The sequence below is a fragment of the Pangasianodon hypophthalmus genome, chromosome 17 (assembly GCF_027358585.1).
Source record: "Pangasianodon hypophthalmus isolate fPanHyp1 chromosome 17, fPanHyp1.pri, whole genome shotgun sequence".
NCBI lineage: Eukaryota > Metazoa > Chordata > Actinopteri > Siluriformes > Pangasiidae > Pangasianodon > Pangasianodon hypophthalmus.
The window spans coordinates 3,926,427-3,950,173 of NC_069726.1; the positions used below are offsets into that span (position 1 = coordinate 3,926,427).

General features: G+C 39.4%; 1 protein-coding gene across 8 annotated transcripts in view; it reads left to right on the forward strand.

Moving 5' to 3' along the window:
- Nucleotides 1-23,747, forward strand: part of myo18aa (myosin XVIIIAa) — a 77,246-nt gene that overhangs the window by 19,437 nt on the left and 34,062 nt on the right. For 4 of the 8 annotated variants that reach the window (XM_053241129.1, XM_053241133.1, XM_053241134.1 and 1 more), the window contains exons 3-15: nt 9,337-9,424; nt 10,624-10,730; nt 11,092-11,268; nt 11,358-11,568; nt 11,688-11,830; nt 11,906-12,006; nt 13,635-13,698; nt 13,806-13,950; nt 15,305-15,316; nt 17,189-17,356; nt 19,984-20,074; nt 20,777-20,972; nt 22,396-22,482. In XM_053241129.1, the coding sequence (XP_053097104.1) occupies nt 9,337-9,424; nt 10,624-10,730; nt 11,092-11,268; nt 11,358-11,568; nt 11,688-11,830; nt 11,906-12,006; nt 13,635-13,698; nt 13,806-13,950; nt 15,305-15,316; nt 17,189-17,356; nt 19,984-20,074; nt 20,777-20,972; nt 22,396-22,482 (1,590 nt within the window). Of the gene's footprint in view, nt 1-170; nt 221-323; nt 407-441; nt 2,293-3,049; nt 3,842-5,418; nt 5,491-5,776; nt 5,846-8,575; nt 8,642-9,336; nt 9,425-10,623; nt 10,731-11,091; nt 11,269-11,357; nt 11,569-11,687; nt 11,831-11,905; nt 12,007-13,634; nt 13,699-13,805; nt 13,951-15,304; nt 15,317-17,188; nt 17,357-19,983; nt 20,075-20,776; nt 20,973-22,395; nt 22,483-23,747 lie in introns of those variants that run through there. The other 4 variants (XM_053241127.1, XM_053241128.1, XM_053241131.1 and 1 more) reach the window with 4 other exon arrangements.

Below are 23,747 nucleotides of genomic sequence, written 5' to 3' on the forward strand. Positions count from 1 at the left end.
GGATGCCCTCGTTCAGGCTTAGGTTTCTTACTGACTTCAGCCTATGTGTACTTTTGCATGTCTACACACTCACCAACCAGTTCAAACTCTGTTTGAATGATCCACGAGCTGCTTTCCTGAGTGACTCATTCTGCCTTTTCCTCCATTTTCCTCTCTCCTACTTTCCCCAGCTGATCATTTCATCCCACGCTCCATAGCCCACCTGTCCAGCTGTTTCACTGTGAGGATCTGCCAGCTGTGAAACACCTGTCCCATCAGTTCTCCATCTCATCTACCCAGCCCCTTCTTTTACAATTCTTTCTTTCTCTCTCTTTCTATCACAGCTGCTTTTTTTTGTCCTGCTCGGCCCATGACCACAGTGCTGCCTCCATGGCTTTCTCATCACGCTTTTCATTTTGGGAAAAAAAGGGAAGTGGCGTTTCATGTTTGTGCTCTCTTTGCTGCATGTATACTACATTTTTCCTTGAAAGGAGTATGAAGATGTTGCAGTAAAACAGGAGTGAGCGTAGCTTCAGAGTTCTATTTGTATTTTAACTTACATAGTGACGATAGAGGAGGAGGTCAAACCTCAGTTTTGGGTTCATTCCTAAACATTCTATTGATCAGATCCAAAATCTGAGGCGGACATTTTTTATTTTTCAATCTTGTTTATGTTTGTGACAGACATTTTCCATCTGGTAATGTTAGGTAATGCGACTACTAAGCTTTAGGTCAGGCGCTTAGTGCTAGAATGGAAACACGGATCATCCTCTCATGTTCCACCGAATATCTACCGAATGAATAATCATTCAGCCTCAGCCTGGGTCTAACCTTTACACCATTTTGACCTGCATTTCTCTAGGTTAAAGATGAAAAGACACCGGGCTCCAAAAGCTCAAATGTAAGTGCTGAATGTGGATTTGTGGATTTGTTTTGACTCCTTCATCATTGGTAAAGTGGTAACAGCAGAGTCTAGAGCAAGGGTTCTCAAACTTTTGACATTCAAGGACTTCTGTAACTTAAAATTATTTTGTGCAGATTTATTTTACAAACAAACTTTTCAGGAATTTAGGTACGTTATATATGTGATGTGTCCAATAATATTTTGGCTATTTATTAGTCTTTCCACTCACAGAACCCATTTATAAAAAAAAAAATTGTCATTATGTATAGTTGAAATTATGAATAGGCATAATAACATTGATAAGGGACATCCTGGATATGCTTCAAGGACCCCTGGACTTCCCACACCCCACTTTGAGAACCACAGTTCAAGAGATCACAGATTTCAGACGGTCAAATGCTTTTGTCCGGATAAATCATTCAGATCTTGGAACCCTCTGATTAGCCACAATGTCTTCTTAATATCAGAAGAAATGTTGGCTCTCAGGTTATTATAATATTGTATGACATAATATGGAGCGTGGCAGGATTATTCCTGTCTGATTGGTGGAATGTAGAATGAAGCACATAGCTGCTTATTCTCATTTATTTTGGCTGCTTGCCTGTCTTGGATTCTCCATAATCAGATTTTAGAGTGGCTTCTGTTTTTCCACTCGTTTAAGGAAGTACGAAGGAATGTGTTAATGGAAAAGATGATGTGGGTAATGGAAGAAGAGTATTATTAAGGCTTTATTCTTAATACGATGAGAGTGATTTTGATTATTTCTCCTCTAAGCTTATATAAAGTGGTTATTATATGTAAAGATTTAGCAAAGCTAGCTATTCTCTTTCAAGAATGTTTTGGAGAATTTGTTTGCTAAGGTATTAGAGGGATCTGCTTTAAATCTGTTTTTAAGCAAGCATAGCCATTTTGAGTCCTGTAGATGATGCAAGGAATTGCTGTAATACAGTATGCAGTCTTTCCCCTTTAAACCCACCTCATTGATGCTGCTGCAGCCGTGGACTGTGGTTGCAGATTTATTTTCCTCAGAGCATCAGTGCACGTGATCCTCTGAGCCGGGCAGCATGGTGTGCTGACAGACACATCCATTCCTCGCCTTTCCGCCAATCCTGGCTACACAAGGAGTGGGAGGGACTTCTGGAAAGACAGAAGGCAATAGAGAGAGGGAGGAGACAAAAGAAAAGCAGGACAGTGATATAGACGGAAATAGTTGAAGGCAGGATGGGTCAGAACAAACGGGAGGTGTGTGTGGAACATATGAGCTCACATGTGTGGTAGTTCTTGTGCACTCCGTGGAGATGGGTTCAGACCTCGAGCCTGTTCGACACGCTTCTGCCTTCAGAGGAGTGATGGATTGTACTCCAAGCTGGAAGAGGACCAGCATTATCACCTTCAGGATCGATATGAAGGTCTGTTTCTGGACAGGGCTAAAGAAGGCTGAGATTCTCTCACATCTCTCACTATTGGGATTGTTTTTCTTGCTGATCTGGTGCTTAGTGTTGTCTGGAAATTTGATGATGTGGAGTATTTCAGCTGTTTGCATCACATGTGCTGGCCTTGGTCCAGTTTCCTCTGTGGTGGACTGTAAACAGTCAGATTTCAGGGCTCAAAGCCAGTGTTGCATTGCAGTGCCCTAAATGATGCTTATGGCATTGCTTCTTGTCTTGATATGGATGCCTGAGTTGGGGAATCTTTTTTCACTCTGTACTGGCATTGAAAAGGTTGGAAGTAATTAGTAAGGAGCTGAATTAATGAAGTGAGGGACTAGAAAAATCAGGATCTAGGATGTATTCTAGGAAGGCCACCCAAAGTGGTTGTATATAATGGAGGGTTTGGTTGGAAGTGTTTTTTTTTTTTTTTTCCTGAGAGCATCATTGGGTTCGACTGGAAAAACAAAATATACAATATATAACATATATCAAATGGCTGCCTGAAGTCTGTGATCGTTTGATCGTTTGATAGATACTTTGGTCAATCTCTTTGGTCAGTCGTAAATGGATATCCAAGACGCTTTTACCTTTGTAAAAGTACTGCATAGATTTGCTCTGTTTATGCCCATCAAAATTATAGTGCATAATAATTTCTTGACAGCTTGTTCAACCATTACTTTTTACTAATTTTGCCACCTTCTCTTTTCTTGTCACCTCGAAATGTATGTGTGTGCAGTCAGACAGTGAGTGCAGCATGAGTGCTCAGTCTCAGTCTGTGGTGGATGGAGGGGGTGGTGGAGCTAGTCGTGATCCTCCAGCCTCTCGCAGGGTTTCGGATCCTCCTGCAGAGCTGAGAAGCAATAGCAACATCAGTGGCCCAAGCCAAGCACGCAGGGTGGCGAGTAGGGTTAAAGAGGAGCCTCCATCTACCCCTGTGCCGAACAAACCTGCCTCTACTTCCACCTCAGTGCCCAAATCCAGTAAACCCCCCACTTCAGCTGCTCATGATGACGATATCTCAGCAGGGCTCACTAGTCTTATGGGGCGTGGTAGAACCAAAGATCACCGTGCTCGGTCAAGAGCTGGAAAGGAGGCTAAAGAGAGTGACGAAAGTCCAAAACCAGTGGAGGAGACACAACAAGAATCCCCTGATATCACTTACTCTCCTCCTCCTGCCCCTGTTGTGAGTAAATCTGACAGCACTCCTACTGTGGCCTGTGGTCCTGCTCCTAAAAAAGATCCTGTCAACTCATCCACTGAGTCCATCCCAAAAGCTAAACCAGACCCATTATCTCCACCTCCTGGTTTGATCCCAGCCCCTAAACCCAAGCCACTTGCCCCACTTTCTTGCTTCAGCCCACCTCCTAAGCCAGACCCCCTAGCACCACCTGTTGGGTTTGTGCCTGCCCCAAAACGAGACCCTTTTGTCCCAGTGGCAGGGTTTATCCCCAGGGCCAAAGTGGACCCTCTAGCACCTCCTGCAGGTTTTATTCCTGCTCAACGACCTACTGCGGTCTGGAAACCTGAGGTACAGAAAGCATGTGACATTGTGAAGCACTAATACAGCTCACCTGACTGACGTGTCATTAACCCAGTGGCATGGATTCTAAACCAACAATAAGATTAAAGCACATTATTGATTTTGGTGAGCCCATGGTTATTTCTGAACTATTTTGGAACTGCTCTGCTTTGAAATCTTATTAACCCAGTGGCCAGGATTCTAACCCAACAAGCAATTCACTGTATTTTGTCAATTAATAACTTTTTGATATCACCAACCCTGACAATTGGATTGTTCTGCGTTGTTGTGGATTTTTGTATTATGCTTCCACCACTAGTTGGTGATATTATGCTTTTAGGTTGAATGTGCATGCGTATGTCCATCAGTCCGAGATTACTGTTAGCGCGATATCTCAAGAACGAGTGGTTGAATGGTTTGTAGAATTTATGTTATCGCTGTAACTAGCAGATGAACTGATTAGATTTTGGAATTGATCCAAACAGGTCCATCTGAAATTCTGAAATAGTTTTTTTTCAATACCTTCCATCTTGTTTGAAGTATATTTTAAGGGTATTTCAGACATACAAATTAGTACCAAGAAGGACTAGACTAGGTAGTGGTGGAGTTCTCATTTTTTTAAATATTGCATTTTTGAAACAAGGATTTGGAACAATTCTGCTTTGCAATCATGTAGTGGAACCATTATCTCCCTCCAATTTGTAGACTTTGCAGTTTAGTGTTTTGACTAGCATCCTAAAGTTTTTTTTAAATTTGTCCTTCTGGGCGAGCTCCACAACTGAGACTTATGCTTAAGAGAAGTTTCTTAATAGAACCTTCTTAGGAAGCTAGAACCAGTAACCATTCAAAAACGGAAAGAACCCTTCAGGAACTCTCTTTTCTAACACTGTAAAACTCTTAATCATCCCTTGTGAAAACTTTTTTCTAAGACTATAAAAGCTAGAACCGCAAAGAATTTTTCAGTTTGTCTCCTTTGAAAGAATCCTTAATTTTTATAGAGAGTAGAAAACAGAATACCCTAAGAATACTAGAATAATTTTTTCCCCCCTAAGAATGTGCACTAATTTTTTGGATTAGATTTTTGGGAGATTTTTGGAAACTCTATGTAGAACCCTGCAACTGGAGATCTTGCTTCTGGAAAGTTAGCCATCCAAAGAACCCATGAGGAACCCTTATTTTCTAAGTTTGTAGTTTAATAATTATTGGCAATCTTGTATAGTGATTATGTGAGTTCATGAGAGTATCACAGTGCACTTGTGGCTTTTGGAGGAAAGCAATCGGATGTTAGCTTTGCAGCTTAGCGAAGTAAAATGGTATATATTGATAAAATATATATACCATTTTACTTTATATAGAAATGGTATATATTGATAAAACATTGTATATTGATATTGCTGGTACTGTGATGTGAGTTTTGCCCATTTGAGAATTGGTGCAGGTGCAATGCCGTGCTTTGAGCATGTTGTGGTCGCATGTTTAAATTTCATTGGTAAATGTGTGTGTGTGTGTGTGTGTTGGTGTATGCATTCATTTGTTCACAATTCCTCATGCACACTTGGGTGTGTATCATGTGTGTCGCTCTGAAGGTAAAGGGAGCATCTCGGTCTCCTGCTCCAGCTGGGAAGCCCATCTCTGGGGCCTCTGCTGTCTGCCAACAGGTGTGTGTCCTAGCGCTGCTCTGAGTGTGTGTGTGTGTGTGTGTGTGTTTGTGTGTGTGTGTGATACGCAGTGAGCACATGGTGGCTGTTTATGGAAGAAAGTATTCGATATGAAGTGCAAAGTATGTATGAAAATGGAAGTTCCTCTTATTTGGAGACGCCATTGCATCACTCACTGAAATATCAGTCAGTGTGTTATACTGTAAATACTCACACAGTAGCGTATATCTGTCCTCTTTCTTCTCTTTCTTCTCTTGGTTGCTTTCCTGATTGCTTTTATCTGCAGAAATCTCCACTGGTCCCCACTGAGGAGAATCACAAGCGTCTGGAGGAGGTCCTCACTGTGGACAAACCCGTAACCGTCTCTCTTTCTGTCTATCTACCCTGTTTTCTTTCTCTCCTCAGCTTGCCTGTGTGTCTCCCGGCTTTGCTTCCAGCGCGACAGGTGGTCTGTTTCCACCACAAACACCCCACCCTCTCTGCATCCCAGAACTCACTGTTCGTTTAGATACATGAGAGGCTGAACTTGTGTCACTTGTGTCAGATCAGATGCTAAAATTATCCGGCAGTAGATTAGTGGTCTGAAACTCGTTAATACAGATTTAATTTTGTAATGATTTGTAATGTAAGGATGAGTGGAGGGTGTGTAAATGGTGGACAACAGCACCAACTAGAAAGAAGCAGCATTAGCATTGTTAGGGCTCTGTGTGTGTGCTTTTCAGACCAAGTATTAGGCAGGAACAGGTTGTCTATCCAAAAAAAAAAAAGGGGGCCATTGATATCTGAATCCCTGAAGCGGAAAGTGGAAAATGTGTCCTGAGTCAGATTTCCCTTTCATGTTTTTTTACTGCCTTGTATAATGTAACAATAAAGTTTGGAAAAATATCCAAATTTGTTTACCAGAGAGTGTGGATTAGAAAAATGTAAGCTAAATCATGTTTCTTAAACTCACAATGTCAGGATTCCAGCGTAAAGCCGAACTGCTTTAATTCCAACAGGACATTATGACCATTTCAATCAACATTCATTCTATCAGGTCCTTCCTTCTGCACTGATTGGTGTGTGCTTGTTATTTATTTATTTTTTTTTAAATAAATGATTGCTTAGATTTGAGCCTAAATAAACTGGTGTCATTATGATGAGCTGATTTAAAGAAGAACTCAGAAGAGACCAAATAAAACAAATCGCATTATTTTATTAAGAATGTGGGCTTTCTTCTTTGTCTGGGACTGATCATAGGGCTATTTTTAGAGCTAAAATTAAAAAAATTGGGGAATGAAATTATGTTTAACAAAAAAAATGTCAGAAGAAACTGAAAATTTCCTTTTTTCCCCCCACCTTCCTCATAAGGGCCTCTGCACGTCTCTGGAAGTGAGAATGGTTTTATAAATAAAACCTCTGGAATGGAGCGTTACATTTTTGAACGCTTTATTTCCACCATCCCATTTTTGCACAAAGATGATTTCTGTCTTTTCCTTTTTTCCTACGCATTGTCTTTTTCCTCCCTCAGGCTTGTCTGCCATTCCCCCCAGTGAAGATCAGTTATCAGTATTTTCCCATCGCCAGATGCTTTCTGCTTTTATTTAACGCTTCAGTTTCCTTTTGACTGAGAAACTGTGATGAGGACCTCGGAGTACATTTTCTAAAGATTGCTGTAATTGTAGCCTTATTGGTCTAAACTCTGTTCAAGAGGAAATGAATCGAATCCCTTTGTTGTGACACATACACTTTATTTCTTACATATATTGCTTTTAAGTGATTCACCTTATTGTAACTGTGTGTGTATCTTCAGCTTGAGCCTCTTCTTAGGTAGATTCTGCTTTGTGGTGTGTCATGTTGGCGCATAAGAGTGTTTTCTCTCTCTCTCTCTCTCTCGCTTTCTTTTACCTTATCTTGCTTTACAACATCCTGATCCAGAAATCTGTTTCCGCCCCACTTTATTGCATTTCCACTTCCACACACACCCAGTCTCACACACACACACACACACACACACACACACACACACACACACACACTTTTCCTAGTTTTTTTTTCTTTCTCTCTTAATTTCTTATTATGTGATTATTTTAAAATCAGTATAAGAGTATTTAACAATTTTGGTTTGCTCACTGTAAGTAGTCATATCCAGTTATATAATAATTTGATAAGATTGTTTTTGGTTACATTATCTTAGTGATTTTATAGTAATCACATAATTAGAGATGTCTATATTCAAGATGATTTTACTTGACAAGATATTTACAATGGTGATTCTTTGATTATCACTATAAATCACAATAAGATTTTTTTTTTATATAGAGCACATTTTTACTAATTTTAAGTTATCCTGTTAAAATGTTTTTTTGCACTGGTACTGATATTTCTGCCGTTTAAGAAATAGATGCTAAATGGAGTGAAATGATCAGCCAATGCAAAATCATTTTTTTTTTAAAATCAAATTTGCTTAGAATTAGAAAATAACGTGTTCATATATAATTTATTCAACCTTGGAATAAAACATTAGGATGGACTGTGTCCGTTGTTTGTTTACACTCTCTCCCTCTCTCTCCCTCTTTCTCTTTAATGTTCCCACATTCAGCCTTTGCCTATCCATGACCTTCGCTTTTCAAATTTATTTCCTCGTCATAACTTATTTTCCTTCCTCAGTGTCCTGTCACGCTCACTACACTTTATTGCATCTTACTGAGCTTTACTACTCAGACGATTTGTCCCAATTTAGGGACAGTAAGAGCTCGGCAGTTAAAATTTTGTCCTAATCATCTGAAGGTTGTGAGTTCAAATCCCAGGACCGCCAGAGCAACACTGTTGAGCCCTTCAGCAAAGCTTTATTCATCCTTTCAATTTGCTTTGCATTGCTTGCAAGTTGCTTTGAATAAATGCATCAATTGACCAAATGAATAAAATGTAAATTTGCTGTTTTTTTTTTTTGCATGCTTTATCATAGCTAATGATGAGTTGCTCAAATTGCTATTTTAACCAAAATCAGTTTCTTGTTTGTGAAGGCGTTCACCTTGCTGTGTGCGTGTTGTTCACTTTCCTGAAAATGACAACTGACCTTGCTCATAAACCCATCTTGCCCCAGGTGAAGGTGGAGGAGGACCCGGTGGCTGTCCTGCAGGCGGCCCACGCCGCTGCTTTACCACCCAAGGTCTGGCCATAGCTGTGCCTGATGACATGCAGTGTATTAACCAGGAGTGTATTAGTTAGTACAGAGTGTAGCATGTGAGCACATAGACCTGTTTTCTTTGTGGAATACTGGGAGGAGTTTTTGGTTGTTGCTCTGCCATCTGTTGAGAATAATGAAGCCAGACGATTCCGATCCTCTCTGTATTCCTGCTTGTTTTCTGGAGATCGTATGTTATCACACTCTAGATGCTTGCAGTGGTTAGAGTGCCTAATTTAACACACTAGCTTGAGTTTGCTTAGGTGAGTATGATGCTTTTCCTCAGCATGCATTTGGTTTGTAGTGTTGAACCTACATCCGAACATCATTATGGGTCGCAAGTGTTTGTTACCCAGATCCAGACAGTCATATTGAAGTGTACAGGACTAGTAAAAGAGGAACAACCGCTGAGTGTGAAACTGCTGCACTCAGCTTCAGGTTTCACTTCACACTTTTTCAGTCATGCATCCGCCATTTTTGTGTGTGTGTGAGAGAGTGAATGATGAAAACAACTGTCGTCCTTCCTGCTATGTTAAAGTTCAGGGCATGCAACTGATGCTTGGCCCCCTTCATTCAGCACTGTATTACGGTGTAGTGAGTCGCGGCCATGGTAAGTAAAAGGTTTTGTGTGTCAGCTCACTGTTTCCCGAGTCCTCTTTGACTCGTCTTGTCTCCTGCAGGTGAAGACCGAGGAGCAGATAGCTGCAGAACGAGCCTGGTTTGGCACAGAGAAAGTATGGCTGGTTCACAAAGACGGCTTTTCTTTAGGTAAGCAGACCTTCTGTGTGTTGAAAATTGAGCTTGTTACATGATATGTTATAGCTTTGTTGACTTGTTCATTCATTTCTATTACTGTCTTTTTCTGCACCTTTAAACACAGAAAACAATCACTGATGCTATTATTGATCTCCTGATTAACCAGGTGGTTTCGCATTATACCACAGCGCTATTGGATTCTTTAATCCGATTGGTCATGATGTGTTGATTCATCTTCTATAACACCAGCTATAACAATGGCAGATACTCTGTATAATGGAAGGCTAATAATAAACATATTTTTTAAAATGGGCAAAGAAACACATATAATTGCTGATACGGTGAAGCTTCCTGTATGGATTTTATTTATTTTATTTATGGAAGGAGTCTCTAGTGATAACACTTTCTAACAGGTTTCCGACTTGATAACACTTTCTGGTTTCTCTCTAACATGACAAGTTGTGGTTTTTTGTCTTATTAAGTTCAACAGAGAGAAGCACTAGCAAGCGCTGCGGTATAATCCTGTTTTATATCATTGCTACATAAAGCACACATTGGGTGGGGTGGGTGTTTAGGGGGCATGTGTGAGGTAAATGAAATGAGAGTTTATACAAAAGGTTCATTTTTTTAAAGTACAGCACATGTAAGAAGAAGTACAGAAAAAGTACAGCACATTTCCTTTGATTTAAGCACACAGCATTAAATGCATTCAGAACTTGAATTTGTTTTGTTTCCGTGCATTACAAGTAGCTGTGCAAGGATGAAATAATTTGAAACATAGTCACTTGAAATGTATAGGTGCTATATAACTCCACATGCAGAGATAGATATTTATGTTTTGTACTGTAACAGGAACATTATAAAGTATTTGTTAATGGAAATGGGTAGTCTCTGGTAGTGTAAAAAAAATAATTCAAGCCTTGTGCATAATTCTTCTGCAATTGTGCGTAACTTTTGAGTAGAATAACATATCACATCAAAGCCTAATTTGACAGATGAAATTTAAGACCCTTAAATTACATGAACTTTCAGACTCTTTATAAATGTAACGCCCAAGCGCTCTAACCGCAGCTGCTCACTGTGCCAGCTTGTAAATGTGGCGTGTTTCATGAAAAATTCATTTCTAAATACAAAGCCAAACAGGAGAAGCATGTAAGTGTACACTGAGCTGCCGAGCCTCTCAACAGGCCTGTGTTTCTGTGCTTCTGTAGCGACCCAGCTGAAGTCGGAGGAGGGAAGCGTTCCAGAGGGGAAAGTGAAGATCCGGCTGGAACATGATGGGACGATTCTGGAAGTGGATGAGGACGACGTTGACAAGGTGGGCCACATGGGTTTGGTCTTAATCCCAGTCATTTAAATCCCCCGTACACACATCTGAGTGTGTGCTTCTCGCAGCCTGTTCTGAATCAACACCTTTGCAGAACCTCATTTTTAAATAAATTAAAATTTATACTAATTTTTTTGTATCATTTTAATTCCTCAACCTTTTACAAACCATTGACTTTGGACTACAATATAACCCATTATCCATGATATAACCCATGATTCTGTTTGTGTTTCCCTAACTATCTTATCGCTTTCATTTGTTTAATTCTAGCATGTTTGGATGAGGCATAAGTTAGTAAATATGTGCCTGTAATTGGGAATGACGGGCTTTTGTCGCTTCCTTTGTCTCTAAGGCGAACCCTCCCTCATCTGACCGTGTGGAGGATCTGTCTTCTCTGCTGTACCTGAACGAGTCCAGCGTTATGCACTCACTACGACAACGCTACGGAGGAAACCTCATCCACACGTACGCTGGGCCTAACATAGTGGTCATCAACCCTGTCAGTGCGCCGTCCATGTACTCAGAGAAGGTGAGAGTCTCTACATGAGGTGTGTTAGAGTATGAAAAGAAATTCACTACTGACAAAAAGGAATAAACCTGTTTTGTGTCCGTTCTCAGGTGATGCACATGTTTAAAGGCTGCCGCAGAGAGGACACGGCCCCCCATATCTACGGCGTGGCCCAAGCTGCGTACCGGAAACTTCTAACCACACGCCAGGACCAGTCCATCATACTGCTGGGTAAAAGCGGTAGTGGAAAAACCACCAACTGCCAACACCTGGTGCAGTACCTGGTGACCATCGCAGGCAGCAACAGCAAGGTGTACTCAGGTGAGGGAGGAAGAGGAAAATAGAAAGGGGGGAAAGGGGAAATTGTTTAGCCTCAGAGGTCAGATGGCTTGGTTACCCTTCCTGCAGAATATAATCTGTCTTCTGTGTTTTTCCCCCAGCTGAGAAGTGGCAGGCCGTCTACACCATCCTCGAGGCGTTTGGGAACTGCAGCACGTCCATGAATGGGAACGCCAGCCGCTTCTCCCACATCGTCTCTCTGGACTTTGACCAGGCCGGTCAGGTGGCTTCCGCTTCAATCCAGGTATGAAATCAGAACATCGTTCAGCACGACTGATTATGAGAGACGATATTTCATGCCTATCTTCTCGTCCTGTAGACGATGTTGCTGGAGAAGTCGAGAGTGACACGCCGCCCAGATGCCGAATCAACATTCAACGTTTTCTATTACATGATGGCAGGAGCTGATGGTTCTCTAAAGTAAGATGCCACAGATTCAGTCTAATTCTAAGTCGGTTTATATGCAGTAGTGGTCTGGTGTCCTTTTACAAGAGTTTTTCATTAATGAGGAATCTGAAAAAAAAAAAAGTAGAAACATTGTAGAACACAAACTTGAGTCAGATGCTTTTGTGCTCTTAGAAGAAAGTTCCACCAAGCGTCTATGATTGTTCGGATTGTCCCTCTCCCTTAAAGGTTATTTGTAGAACCTTACAACAGAGGCGATTAAAAGTACGCTCAAATCATTTTTGCCATTTCAAAAGATTTTGCTTTGAGAACAAAGCATGGAGTTGCTATCTCTCCTTTCAAAGCTGATACTTGTTTTTGTACATTATATGAATAATACAAATCTCCATATGATCTCACTTGAAGGAATTTTTAGGGCTACAAAAGGCTCCCTCTTACACACTAAAGGGTTCTTGTTCGTTCCTCTGAGTGAAACTTCTGATTCTAGGTGGAACCTTAAAGAGAGCTTCCCTTTCAGAAATGGCTGCTTGTAGAATCCCTATAGAAAGCTAGAAGCATTAACCATTCAAAAGGACCCTTGAGGAACGTTTTTGTTTGAGTATAGAGGACCTATTAAAGATTCTGCGTAAAACGCTACAACAGAGGGTTCACAGTTCGTGAAAGGCTTCTAGCAGAACATTTGTATAAACCAAGAACCATTAACCATTCAAAACAACCCTTCAGGAACACCTTTTTTTTTCTTCTTCTAGGAATACACACTTTTATAAAAAATGTCTGAGAAACGTTTGTCACCCTAAAGGGTTTTTTGGTTTGTTACTATTTGGAACCATTAAAGATTCTACATAAAACACAACAGCAAAGGATTTCTATTTAAAAAAGTTCCAAGTAGAACTCCTTCATAAAGTTACACTATTAGCAATAAACCTTCAATCTAGCATGCCTTAAAGGCTCTCAAGGCATCTCTTTTCCTTCAGAAACATTTCCCTGTGGAACCGTTGTAAGAGTGTAGTATGTTTTAACCACGCAATAGATGTTCAAATCCTCCCCCCTAAGAGTATAGACTCAAAATGGTTAAATGAGGAACCCTAAAGGGTATTTTTAGTTTGTCCCAATGGGGAAACCTCTGAAATTTCCTATGTAGAACTCTGTGTTTTTCCCAATTAGAGAAGTTTACACATAGTAGCAAACTACAGTTTATTGTATTCACAGATTTGACATTTTAAATGAAAAAATGGTTAAAGTATATCATTAAAAAAATAGATATTCACTGCAGAAGACAAAGGTAACTTCAGTCTGGTCATGTACCTTTCATTTTACACCAGGAAGCTAAAAACTTAACTATTCAAAGAACTCTTTAAAACACTTACAACCGTTTTTAAAAATTGTCAGTTTCACTGTGTATATGTGGGTAGAATTATGTTACTAGACAGCTAGCTAGCAAAGTAGCAATCTTCTTGCGCTAGTCAGTGAGCTTGTCTCTTATTCATTTTTTTTCCTTACTTGGACTAAATAGTTCCACTCTAGGCATATCAGGTCCCCACTGTAACCTTTCTATCATCTGAGATGCTCTAGAACCGCCACTGTTCACATGCTCGGTTCCAGTTTTTAGTTCTTTCCCTAACCCTGCTTCGGTGTATCTGCAGAACCGAGCTGCACTTCAACCACTTTGCTGAGAACAGCGCCTTCGGGATCCTGCCTCACTCCAAGGCGAGCACCACCTCCGCTTCATCTACACAAAATCTCATCTACACAACCTTTACACACCCTCACAAGCTGTCTGGCTTTTTTTATTTATTTATTTTTAAACTCAACAGCCTGAAGAGAAACAAAAGGCCGCTCAGCAGTTTGCTAAACTCCAGGCTGCAATGAAGGTGTTGAGCATTTCTGCAGAAGAGCAGAGAACCTTCTGGCTGGTGTTGGGCACCATCTACCATCTAGGTGCTGCAGGAGCCACCAAAGGTATTGGCTGGAAGTTTTTGACAACTTTATTAAATTAAGTCCAACTAGACAATGAAAAGCATAAATAAGTGGATAATATGTTGAAATGTTGTGTGTTACCCCCTTTCAGGGGCTTGTTACACTGGCATGAGCACAATAGATGATTTGAATCATCTATTAAAGTTAACGTTGACTAATTTCTCCCCATCATTTCCATTGTGCAGTAATGATTATTGACTGAGCACTAATGGCTCTGGATGTGTTTATTCTCAGTAGCTCGTTTGACGCTCATTTTGTCTAATGTTGCCCCCCTGTGCAGTCTCCGTCATAGACGAAAGCGGTAATGAACATCTCCATCACTCTTCTGTCTGTCATCGCTTTCCAGAGTTCTTTTTCTCTTCGAGTTTACCACATGCTCATTCTTCTTTTTAATTGTTTTTTTCTTTTTTAAAGCAGTTACACTTTCTGCAGAGTCCAGATTAATGATGCACGGACATTTTAGCCACCACAAGCCAATAACTGCAAAGAAAAGATTGAATACACTGAATACAGAAATAAAGGTTTTAATGGTTTCCTCAGAGGTGTACCTTACAACGTACTGTTACTGTTGCTATTTTATTAAATCTTAACTATCCAGAGATAAGCCTTGAAGAACCCTTTTTTTTTTTTTTTTTAGGATTGAATTGCAGTATTCTCAGAGAAGTGTTTAATTTATTGCAGTGTCTCATCGTCATATCGTTCCGCCTTAATGAATAATCATGCTTGTGTCACAACATGCATCAATTAATTATAGTACTTGTATATATTATAGTAAAACTGGCTTTATAGAAAGTATCACCCTCAGCTTTTTTTTTTTTAACAAAGTAGATTCTCTTAGAAGAATTCTCTCTTTAACTAACCTGTTGTTATTAAGCATGTAATAAAGCGCTATGTCTTGACTTTTCGTCTCGTCGCATTCTCATACGTAGCCACTCTGTGGCAGTAGAGTCATTCGAGAGGCACTTGGCTATGACTCAAGCCCCGTGGCTCTGGCGTCTCTCCGTATCCTCGGCTTCTCTCATGCAGTGTGACACGGGGTTAATGCGTGTGGGCGATAATGGTAATAATGACATTAAGCGAGCGGCTCATCACTCAGCGCTCTACTGAGATTCTGGTAATGAGCCCGCTAATGGGTCTCGTGCGTTTAGAGTAAGGCCTGTATCCTTCCCTAAACTTTCACATGTGTGTGCATGTGTGTGAGACTGCATGCTAATATGAACCTTAACTTCCCTGAGATTTGTTTCTCCAGTAGAATTACTGTGTGTGTTATTTGTTTTGTTAACCCTTCTGTTTTCACTCACATGCTGATGCTGCATGCCGCTGCACCGTAACCCAGAGTCAGATGAAGGTAAATGCACCATCTTGCATATTCACTGGAACGTGTGTGTATGTGTGTGTCTGTTTTAAATCCCTGATAGCAGACAGTTTATTAGCATTTTAATGGTGTTGGGCTTCCATGTTTCTCACGCTTTCATCCTCTCTCAGTGAGGCAAAGCAGTGAGCTTGTCCTGCTGATAAAGTGCCTATCTGCTCTGTTTGATGTTCCTCCATAGTTCTGTTAAAAATCTGTATGCTGGAGTATAACAGAAAACAGTGACAAAAAAAAAAAAAGCTCCCTGCCATCCAAACTGTTTGATCTTCAGTCTGAAAGATTAAAGTAAATTTGGAGAAATTGAAGTGACGCTTTTGAGAATGTTAAAGTGTTCGTCCCTTTTCAGGCTATTAACCAAGAAGTACTCTGTGTCTTCAGTTTGCTTCTTAGCAGCTACGAGGATAATTGCTATAGCTATAGAGTAGCTAACAATTAATGGAAGCTTATAGCAGCCATTTTAACCGTGAACAGATTTTACACACTCATCTCAGACAGCTTCATGGAGTTTTTGGTCACAGCTGAACTCTGAAAAGTTTTTTATTTTTTAATTAAAAAAAAAAAAATCAACATTTCAGAAAAGCACAGAGTAGTGTCAAGTGTTTTTTAATCTCCCGACCAATCAGGTCAAGGTTGAGGGACATGCCAGAAAAACAAACATGGAAACACTTTAACTGTACAAACTTTTAGTTCTCTTGACTTCCTGAAGCTACTGTGAAGGCAAACAACCTCCTAATCCCCATCATTACTGATAATATAATGGCAAGTCTAATCTACAGGGTGTCCAAAAAAGTCAGGTACCAATGGGAATATCTTGAGGAAACATGTCCATCCGAATATGTTGAGCACAATCCGCAAAAACACGATACAGCGGCTGAGATAATGTGTAGAGCACAAGGGTGAACATATAAATAATAAATACCACGTTAAGTATATGTAGTTTTACTCTCATTGGTTCCTGATTCTTTTTCAGACACCCTGTAGATAGCAAGCTAGGCTGGGAGGTTAGCCCATACTAGTTATGACTGGTATGAGTTTTATTATGGTTACAGTGCGGCGTCATGAGAATCACCTTTTTTTTCATACTGGCACAAAAAGCTCTCCAGTTAGTGCTTCTGTTTAAAAGAAAAAAAAACTAGTGTGAAAGCAGCCTTGAGTGGTTTTTGACACTGACACACTGTTATCTATAAAAAATAAAGGATTTTTGTCCCAGAGCCAAAAACTGTCGTTTCTCCATCTCAAAGCCAAATCACATTCTTCTTCTCCCACTGATAGTTTGGTGTCACTTCACTGTTGCATCAGATTCAGGTTAAAAGTTATTTCAATTCTGTCTTGATTTTTTTTATAGTCACTCTTTGAATGCAGCATTTTTCTGCTGTCTTAGGAAAATATTTTATTACTGAGCAAAACAGTATCTTTTGAGGTGAGCTGCTTAGGCACATCTGTAAGTTTCATCTAATTGTAACTTTGGGTACAAAAAAAAAAAGTGCAAACTTCCAACATAAAGTCTAACATGACTTCGAAAACCTCTAGAGATGATCAATGCCCATTTTTCATTTGAAATTTGTATCATTTTTATTTTTTACTGCTAATCCTTAATAGCAGCACTTATTCTGACTCCTGTTGTTCAGTTCCTCTCTCTCTCTCTCTGCTGTCACTTGGTGGAAACTCAGCAGCTCTCGTATCATGGTCAGCTCCTTTAACAGCCCTGTGCGCTGATTATATTCTGCCACTTTGCATAAGAGCTTCTTCTAAATGAAAAAAATGTAAATAGAAAATGCAGTAAGTGTACAATGAATCCTGTGCGGCATGCTTTATTTATTCATTAATAACTCTCTTGGCATTCCTCAGCCGGCCGTAAGCAGTTTGCCAGACACGAATGGGCTCAGAAAGCGGCGTATCTGCTGGGCTGCACTCTGGAAGAGCTCTCGTCATCCATCTTCAAACCCCAGGCCAAGGGAACACTACCACGAGCCTCCAGCATCCGCCAGGGGGCCGAGGACTCCGGAGACAGCTCAGGCAAGCAGAACCACAACCACTTTCATTCACTAATTCAGTGAAAGAAACAGGACTGGCCAGAGGGATTTCCATTTGTAATTTCTAAGAAAAGAGGAAAATCTAATTATTTCTTCTTCTTTTTTTTTTTTTTTTTTTTTTTTTTTAAAAAAACAGTTTTGTCTAAAACTCAAACATTTCCTTACTTACTATATCAGTGACCTTTCTAGTGTAAAAAGATTTATACCAACCACAGCACAGCAAGATGTATCATCATATTTATATATTAAATATATTAAAACTTTTTATTACTGAACTTTCTCCCACAAAACCAAATTACATTAAAATGTAGATCTAAGATATGGAGTTTAAAAAAATTAATTAATTAATTAAAATCAGTTAATTCATGTAGCCACTCAATTAGGATTATAACTATATTAACTAATTAAAAATTTTAATCTCTTTGATTGTTCTTGATAATGATCTCCATCTCATCATATATAAAATAAAATAATAACACTGCAACTTCCCACTTCATTCTACAGTCAGCTCCAGCATCCAGGGTGCCAATAATTTTGAAGCTGACTGAAAAAAGGTTGAGTGTCTCTTGGAATATTAGAAGCCTAGTAATAAAGAAAGTGAAAAGGTTTAAATGTAGATGAAAGTTCTTGAGCTGTTGTGTCTCGGGGTGCTGTTATAGGAAAATAATCAACAGCGGCGTGGTGTGATATGACCTGATGTGAAACGCTGTTGATAGAGGCTTGATGATTTGCTTTAATAGCACGGCGCAGTTGATTGTTCGACTATAGCACATGTAGTTCTGGCTGTAACATGAACGATAGGTTTCTATTAATGGACTCGTTTTAATATGTTACTGTTTCTATAGTAACAGCTCATACACAGGGGTTTGTATGCCGGACACTCAAATTAATCTAAGACTAATAATAGACAGATTTAAAAGCATGTTGTTGTTTAACAAAGTTATTCTTATAAATCATTGATATGGTGAAGTTTTTTGTTAACAGTTATGGAAGGAGTCTTGTGTGTAAGCGACCTCAGTCTTGGTTCCATTTTCTTGATAAAATGACAGGCTGAGCTTTGTGTGTATGTGTGTGTGTGTATGTGTGTGTATGTGTGTGTGAGAGAGAGAGAGAGAGAGAGAGAGAGAGAGAGAGAGAGAGAAGGGGAGGCTGGTGAGGGAATGAATGAGAACAGGAACTATCTTGTCTCTATCTTGTCTAACTCTCTGTCTATTCCACAGCATTAAATCAAACTATAAACCATTAAAATGTGTGACATGACTTTATCTTTTTCGTTAATAAATTAAACATTGTAATTGTTGGCAAATCGCTGTCATGTAAGCGGAATAATATACTCCAGACCATGCAGTTATACGAAAATAATGCACTTCTGGGGAGTCGCGGCACTCCGCTTGTGCGTCATGCCGCATCACACCCCTCTTGGCACGCGTTATTTTTATATAACCGCACAGTCTGGTGTGTGTTATTCCATCTCCATCATTTTTTTAATTCCTCTTATACCACAGCAATTTGCCAAAAATGTAAATTTTTTTTTATTAAAGAGTGACGTGACATGTCCTCCTTTTCTTCTGTTTGTAGTTACATTTAATGCCGTGGACCGTCTATGAAGCAGTAGTTTCTGTTCCTATAACACACCTTGTTGCTCGCATCTTTTTGTAATAGCGTAATACTCTCCAGTGAATAGTTTAACCAGGATAATAGGATGCTGTGGTGGAGTGTCATGCATATTTACAGATCTTTCTAAGAGATTCGTTGGTATTAAAAACACATTAACAGTTTTTTGTTTATTGGTAAAAATGACACATTCAGTGGGAAACGTCTTTGATAAGTAAATTGTGTATTAAAAATAGACGGTTGAAAGAATCTTCTCCAGTTGTTTGGGCTGTAGAGGAAAACAGACATAAATGCACCATTTTGTTAGGTTTTAGTGAACATTATGTCCACAAAGAAATGATAATCTTACAATCTTGTTGAGTTTTTCCTCCATGAGCCAGCATTTGTGTTCTTTATATTGCTCCCCATGCAGGTTATCACACCTGAACATGCACGGAAGGCGACTAATCCTCTTTAATCTTGAGCATATGCCCTCTGCATGCTGCAGCATACACAGTGTTTATTCGTCTTTGTTTAAACACGGAGTTGTGTGAAGTGCACTCCTGCAGTTTTGTAATAAGTGCCAGTGCGTTTGTTTCTCTCTGATTGTGTGAGCTGGGATTGTCACCCAGGGCCACGCCTACGCTTTCTCAGACACGTTCAGATGTCTCCCGAGGGTGTGTCTGGATGCGCCGCTGCGTCTTCCTTGCAGGTGCGAGATTTATCTGATGTCAGAAATGCTTAGCGGGTACCAGGAGGAATGCGTGTGCGCACCCGCAGTCTGATTTCTCGCAACAAGCCTGAATCACTCCATCCCCATCGCTCACATTCAGATTTAATTTCAGCGCTGAATGCATCATAATGATGAAAGCGCATTCTCCTCTGCGACTTTACTTTACTGTGCTCACATTCCTACTCATCCATGAGGAACCTATGTGATTATTCAGGCTTTCTCTTGTACATTCACACATTTGAATTGGTTGGAAATGAAACGGTGTGTATTTGTGCTGGATGTAGGGTCCAAGGCCACAGCAATGGAGTGTTTGGAGGCCATGGCTTCCAGTTTATACTCGGAGATCTTCACTCTCCTGATCTCCCTCATCAACAGGTGAGTCAGTGTCACCTCGGATGGGAAAAAAACACTTTTCCTTCTGTTTTTATTTGTTCATTTTTCATTTCATGGCTGAATTCAAGGTCAGCGTCTAGACTTTAAACCACCAGCAGTAATAAGAAGGAAACTATCAGTGAAAATGATTTGAAATGGTGTGAATAGTATATAACAATGATAAATCTTTAATCCAAATTTAAAAGTGGTTATGTTAACTTCCAAGCTATTAACTCAAGACACATCTGCAGTCTTGACTTAATAGCTTTTTAATGTGTTTGTGTTCATCTTTCTCTTTACCTTTACCTTTGTAACAGTATAATTTGTTTTCTACCTGATATATTTTATATATTTTTTTTAAATTAGCACGTTATCTCTTACTATTAAACTGGAAACATTGTTTTGAAACTGAAAATTGAGTTTTCATTTTTTTTTCCCAAATCCAATTATTTGTAATGAGTTGAGAGACAGCTTGCTAAATCTCTTGGTTAAATCTCCGGCTTCATCTTGAGTGATAATCATATGCGAGTTCTCTTTTTTTTTTAATGGCATAAAATGACAATTTATTCATATAGAAAAATACAGAGAAATTCTTTCACGAATAATACATTTACATTTATTTTTAAATTTAAGAAATATTAGTCTATTAGTCTACTCCTTTATAAGCAAGAAATGATTTGAGCCCTTTCACTTTGTCTCTCTTAGAGCTCTGAAGTCCACACAGAAGCACTCGCTGTGTTCTTTGCTGATCGTTGACACTCCAGGCTCCCAGAATCCTCGGCAGGCCAAGAGCGAGAGAGGTGCTACCTTCGAGGAGCTCTGTCACAACTACGCTCAGGAACGATTGCAGGCTCTTTTCCATGAGCGCACGTTTGTGCAAGAGCTGGAGCGCTACAAGGAGGTACACACACACACACACACACAGTTTTACTATCCTTGTGAGGACCTCCCACTGATATTTTTATTAATAGCCTTAACGTCAGTAACCAGAAGGAAACCATTTGGGTCTTTCAGTTTGCTTAAAAAAAAACAAACAAAAAAAAACAACTTTTTTTGCCAAATGTTCCCACATGGTCAAAACTGTCAGATATTCAAATTCTTGTGGGGTCATTTGGTCTAATATAAAAACATGACCACTGCATTACTGTATAACATACATGATTTGTTCAAGAAAACACAAAGAGTAAACAAAATGGCTACATAAAGACTACAGCAAAACTTCAAAACTTGCAAAACAGCAAGACTTCTTTTGCTTTCTTCTGTTTTGTTTTTACATTGCTTGTATTCACATGTAATAATCACTTAACAGTAACTAAATTACAGTGTCTTTTTTTTTTTTTTTTTTTTCTTCTTCTTAACAAACACATATAATCAATCATATCATGTTTCTCCTCCCCCTCGCCCAGCCATCTCTGAACAAAAACTGCTAACATTGTCTATAGATAAGACTCATAGAATGTGATGGTATTAACTGTAAATATAATTGAATCTACATAAATATGTGGTGCAGTAAAATTAATTAGTATGAAAAGGATTTTGGCCTTTTCAGATTTAATTAGGTCTTGATTGTTCCAATAAAATAAAGAAATTTATAACATTTTTCAATTCACTAAACATTTTTTAACATTAAATAAATAATGGCTTTATTTATTTATTCTTGGTTATTATTATTATTATTGTTATTATTATTATTATTATTATTATTTTAAGTTTTGAGCATTTAAAATGAAACAAAAAGTTGAACAAAAAGGCTCAAATATAAGATGTCCAAAAACTTGGTAGTGGACGCCGCATTGCAGAAGACAAACATGAATTTCTGTCTCACGCTGTTGTTTTTTTTTGGGCATCATGGAAAGCATGCTGTGAGATCAAGTCACACGCTAACAAAATGTACCCTGAGAATTAAAATCTTCATCACAGATGCCAAGGAATCTGAGTAATCATAAGGATGCGCAGAAATCATATGACGTCTGTTTCATTCACACATCATAAGAATCATGAGAAGTGAAGTCGCAGCCTTCTGGGCCTCTGTCTATTGCTGTGTGAAATGCTGTAAGCAGCTGATGGTTATGTTACTGCTCCAGTCTAAATTTAACAGCACCGTGCTAAAAAAGCACTTTTAGTGAAACACTGCAGTCTCTACATTCAGCCAGACAACCAAAATACGTCTTCAGTAGATGACAGAAATTTTGATCTGTAATCTTGTAATCTGTTTTCTCTGTGTTATGTCTGGTTAATTTGGATGTTTCCATCTAGACCAACAAACTGAATATTAATTTAAGGTAATTATTTAGCATACTAACCAAGCTTTTGTATTCATTTAGGAAAACATTGAGCTCACATTAGACGACATGGAGCCGAGTCCCTCGCTGTCCGTCGCTGCCGTAGACCAGGCGTCCAGTCAGGCCTTGGTAAGATCACACCTGCACCCATATTATATCACAGCTATAAAAAGTCATTCCTTTACTCTCTTTATTTTCTTTCTCTCAAAGTTAATTAGGCCAAAAAGCAGCTTCCCATGTTACTAATAACCAAAAAATCCTCTTCCTGAAGGCTTTTCCATGATTGAAAACGTACTGACTGTCAGAGCTGCTATTATAAAAAATTAATCAACTCCTTTTGACCAATCAGAATCGAGAATTCAAGACAGTTGCGGACAACAACCAATCACAGACGGCTAAAAGGGCTAATATTTTTCTAAGGTTGTCACTGTAGTTACAATCACAAGAAGAAAACCAGCTCTGAGTCCTTTCCACTCCTTTCTATAGTCTAAAATGTAGCTTTCCAACACATAAATTAAGTTTTCTCTAGCTACATTATAGGTCCAGTCCCAAGTGGTGTTTTATAAAGCTGTCTTCACCACATTAGTGCAATTGTGCTAGTCAGCTACCATCACCAGACCGGTGCTGACCATCTTGGACCACAACTGAATTCTGCTTGTCTAAGCTGATCTTTTTCAGCCAGGATGCTGAGGTTAAAAGTGTAGTGCTTGAACTGAGAATCAATGTAGGCTAATCGCTTCATCTCTTGTATCAGAATTTGCTGTTGTAGCCTCTATTAAACTTGAGTTAAGCAAGACAAAGGGACAAAACAGGCAGAATTGCAGCGGCTATTTTTCCAATAATTGTGCCAAGTGCCCTGCTCATAGGCGTCGCCTTTGAGAGAGAACAAGAATGCCACGGCTAACAGCTCGGCCCATTTACGTCTTTTTAAAGCACTCAAGAGCATGATAATTGCTTGGACAGGGTTGTTGTTGTTTAATGGTGGGTATAGTACAATAAAGCATGAAATTAAAAGTTCAGTGGTGGTAAACTGAATTCGGCCTGCTGCTGTTGTGAATTTATAAATGCTGGCTCCATTGTGATTATTGAGACGAGCATGCAGTGTGGTAGTGTATATACAAAGGGCAGGCAGGCAGCACAATTGAAGTGCGAGTGTGTGAACGTGGGTAGAGTTTCTTTAGCAGAGTGTGTTGGTGTGTGTAAGTCAATAACGTGCTGGGGTCTTGCTGAGCCTTTACCGGCAATTATTACATGATGGCAGGAAGGAGGTTTCTTGCTGTGCAGACTCCGAATCGGTGAGTCCTTACGCCCTCACCACATGAAATGTGTATCAGGAAAAGTCAGGTAAAAATCTTAACTTTGTTATTCAAGTTCTATTATTTAAAGAGATTATA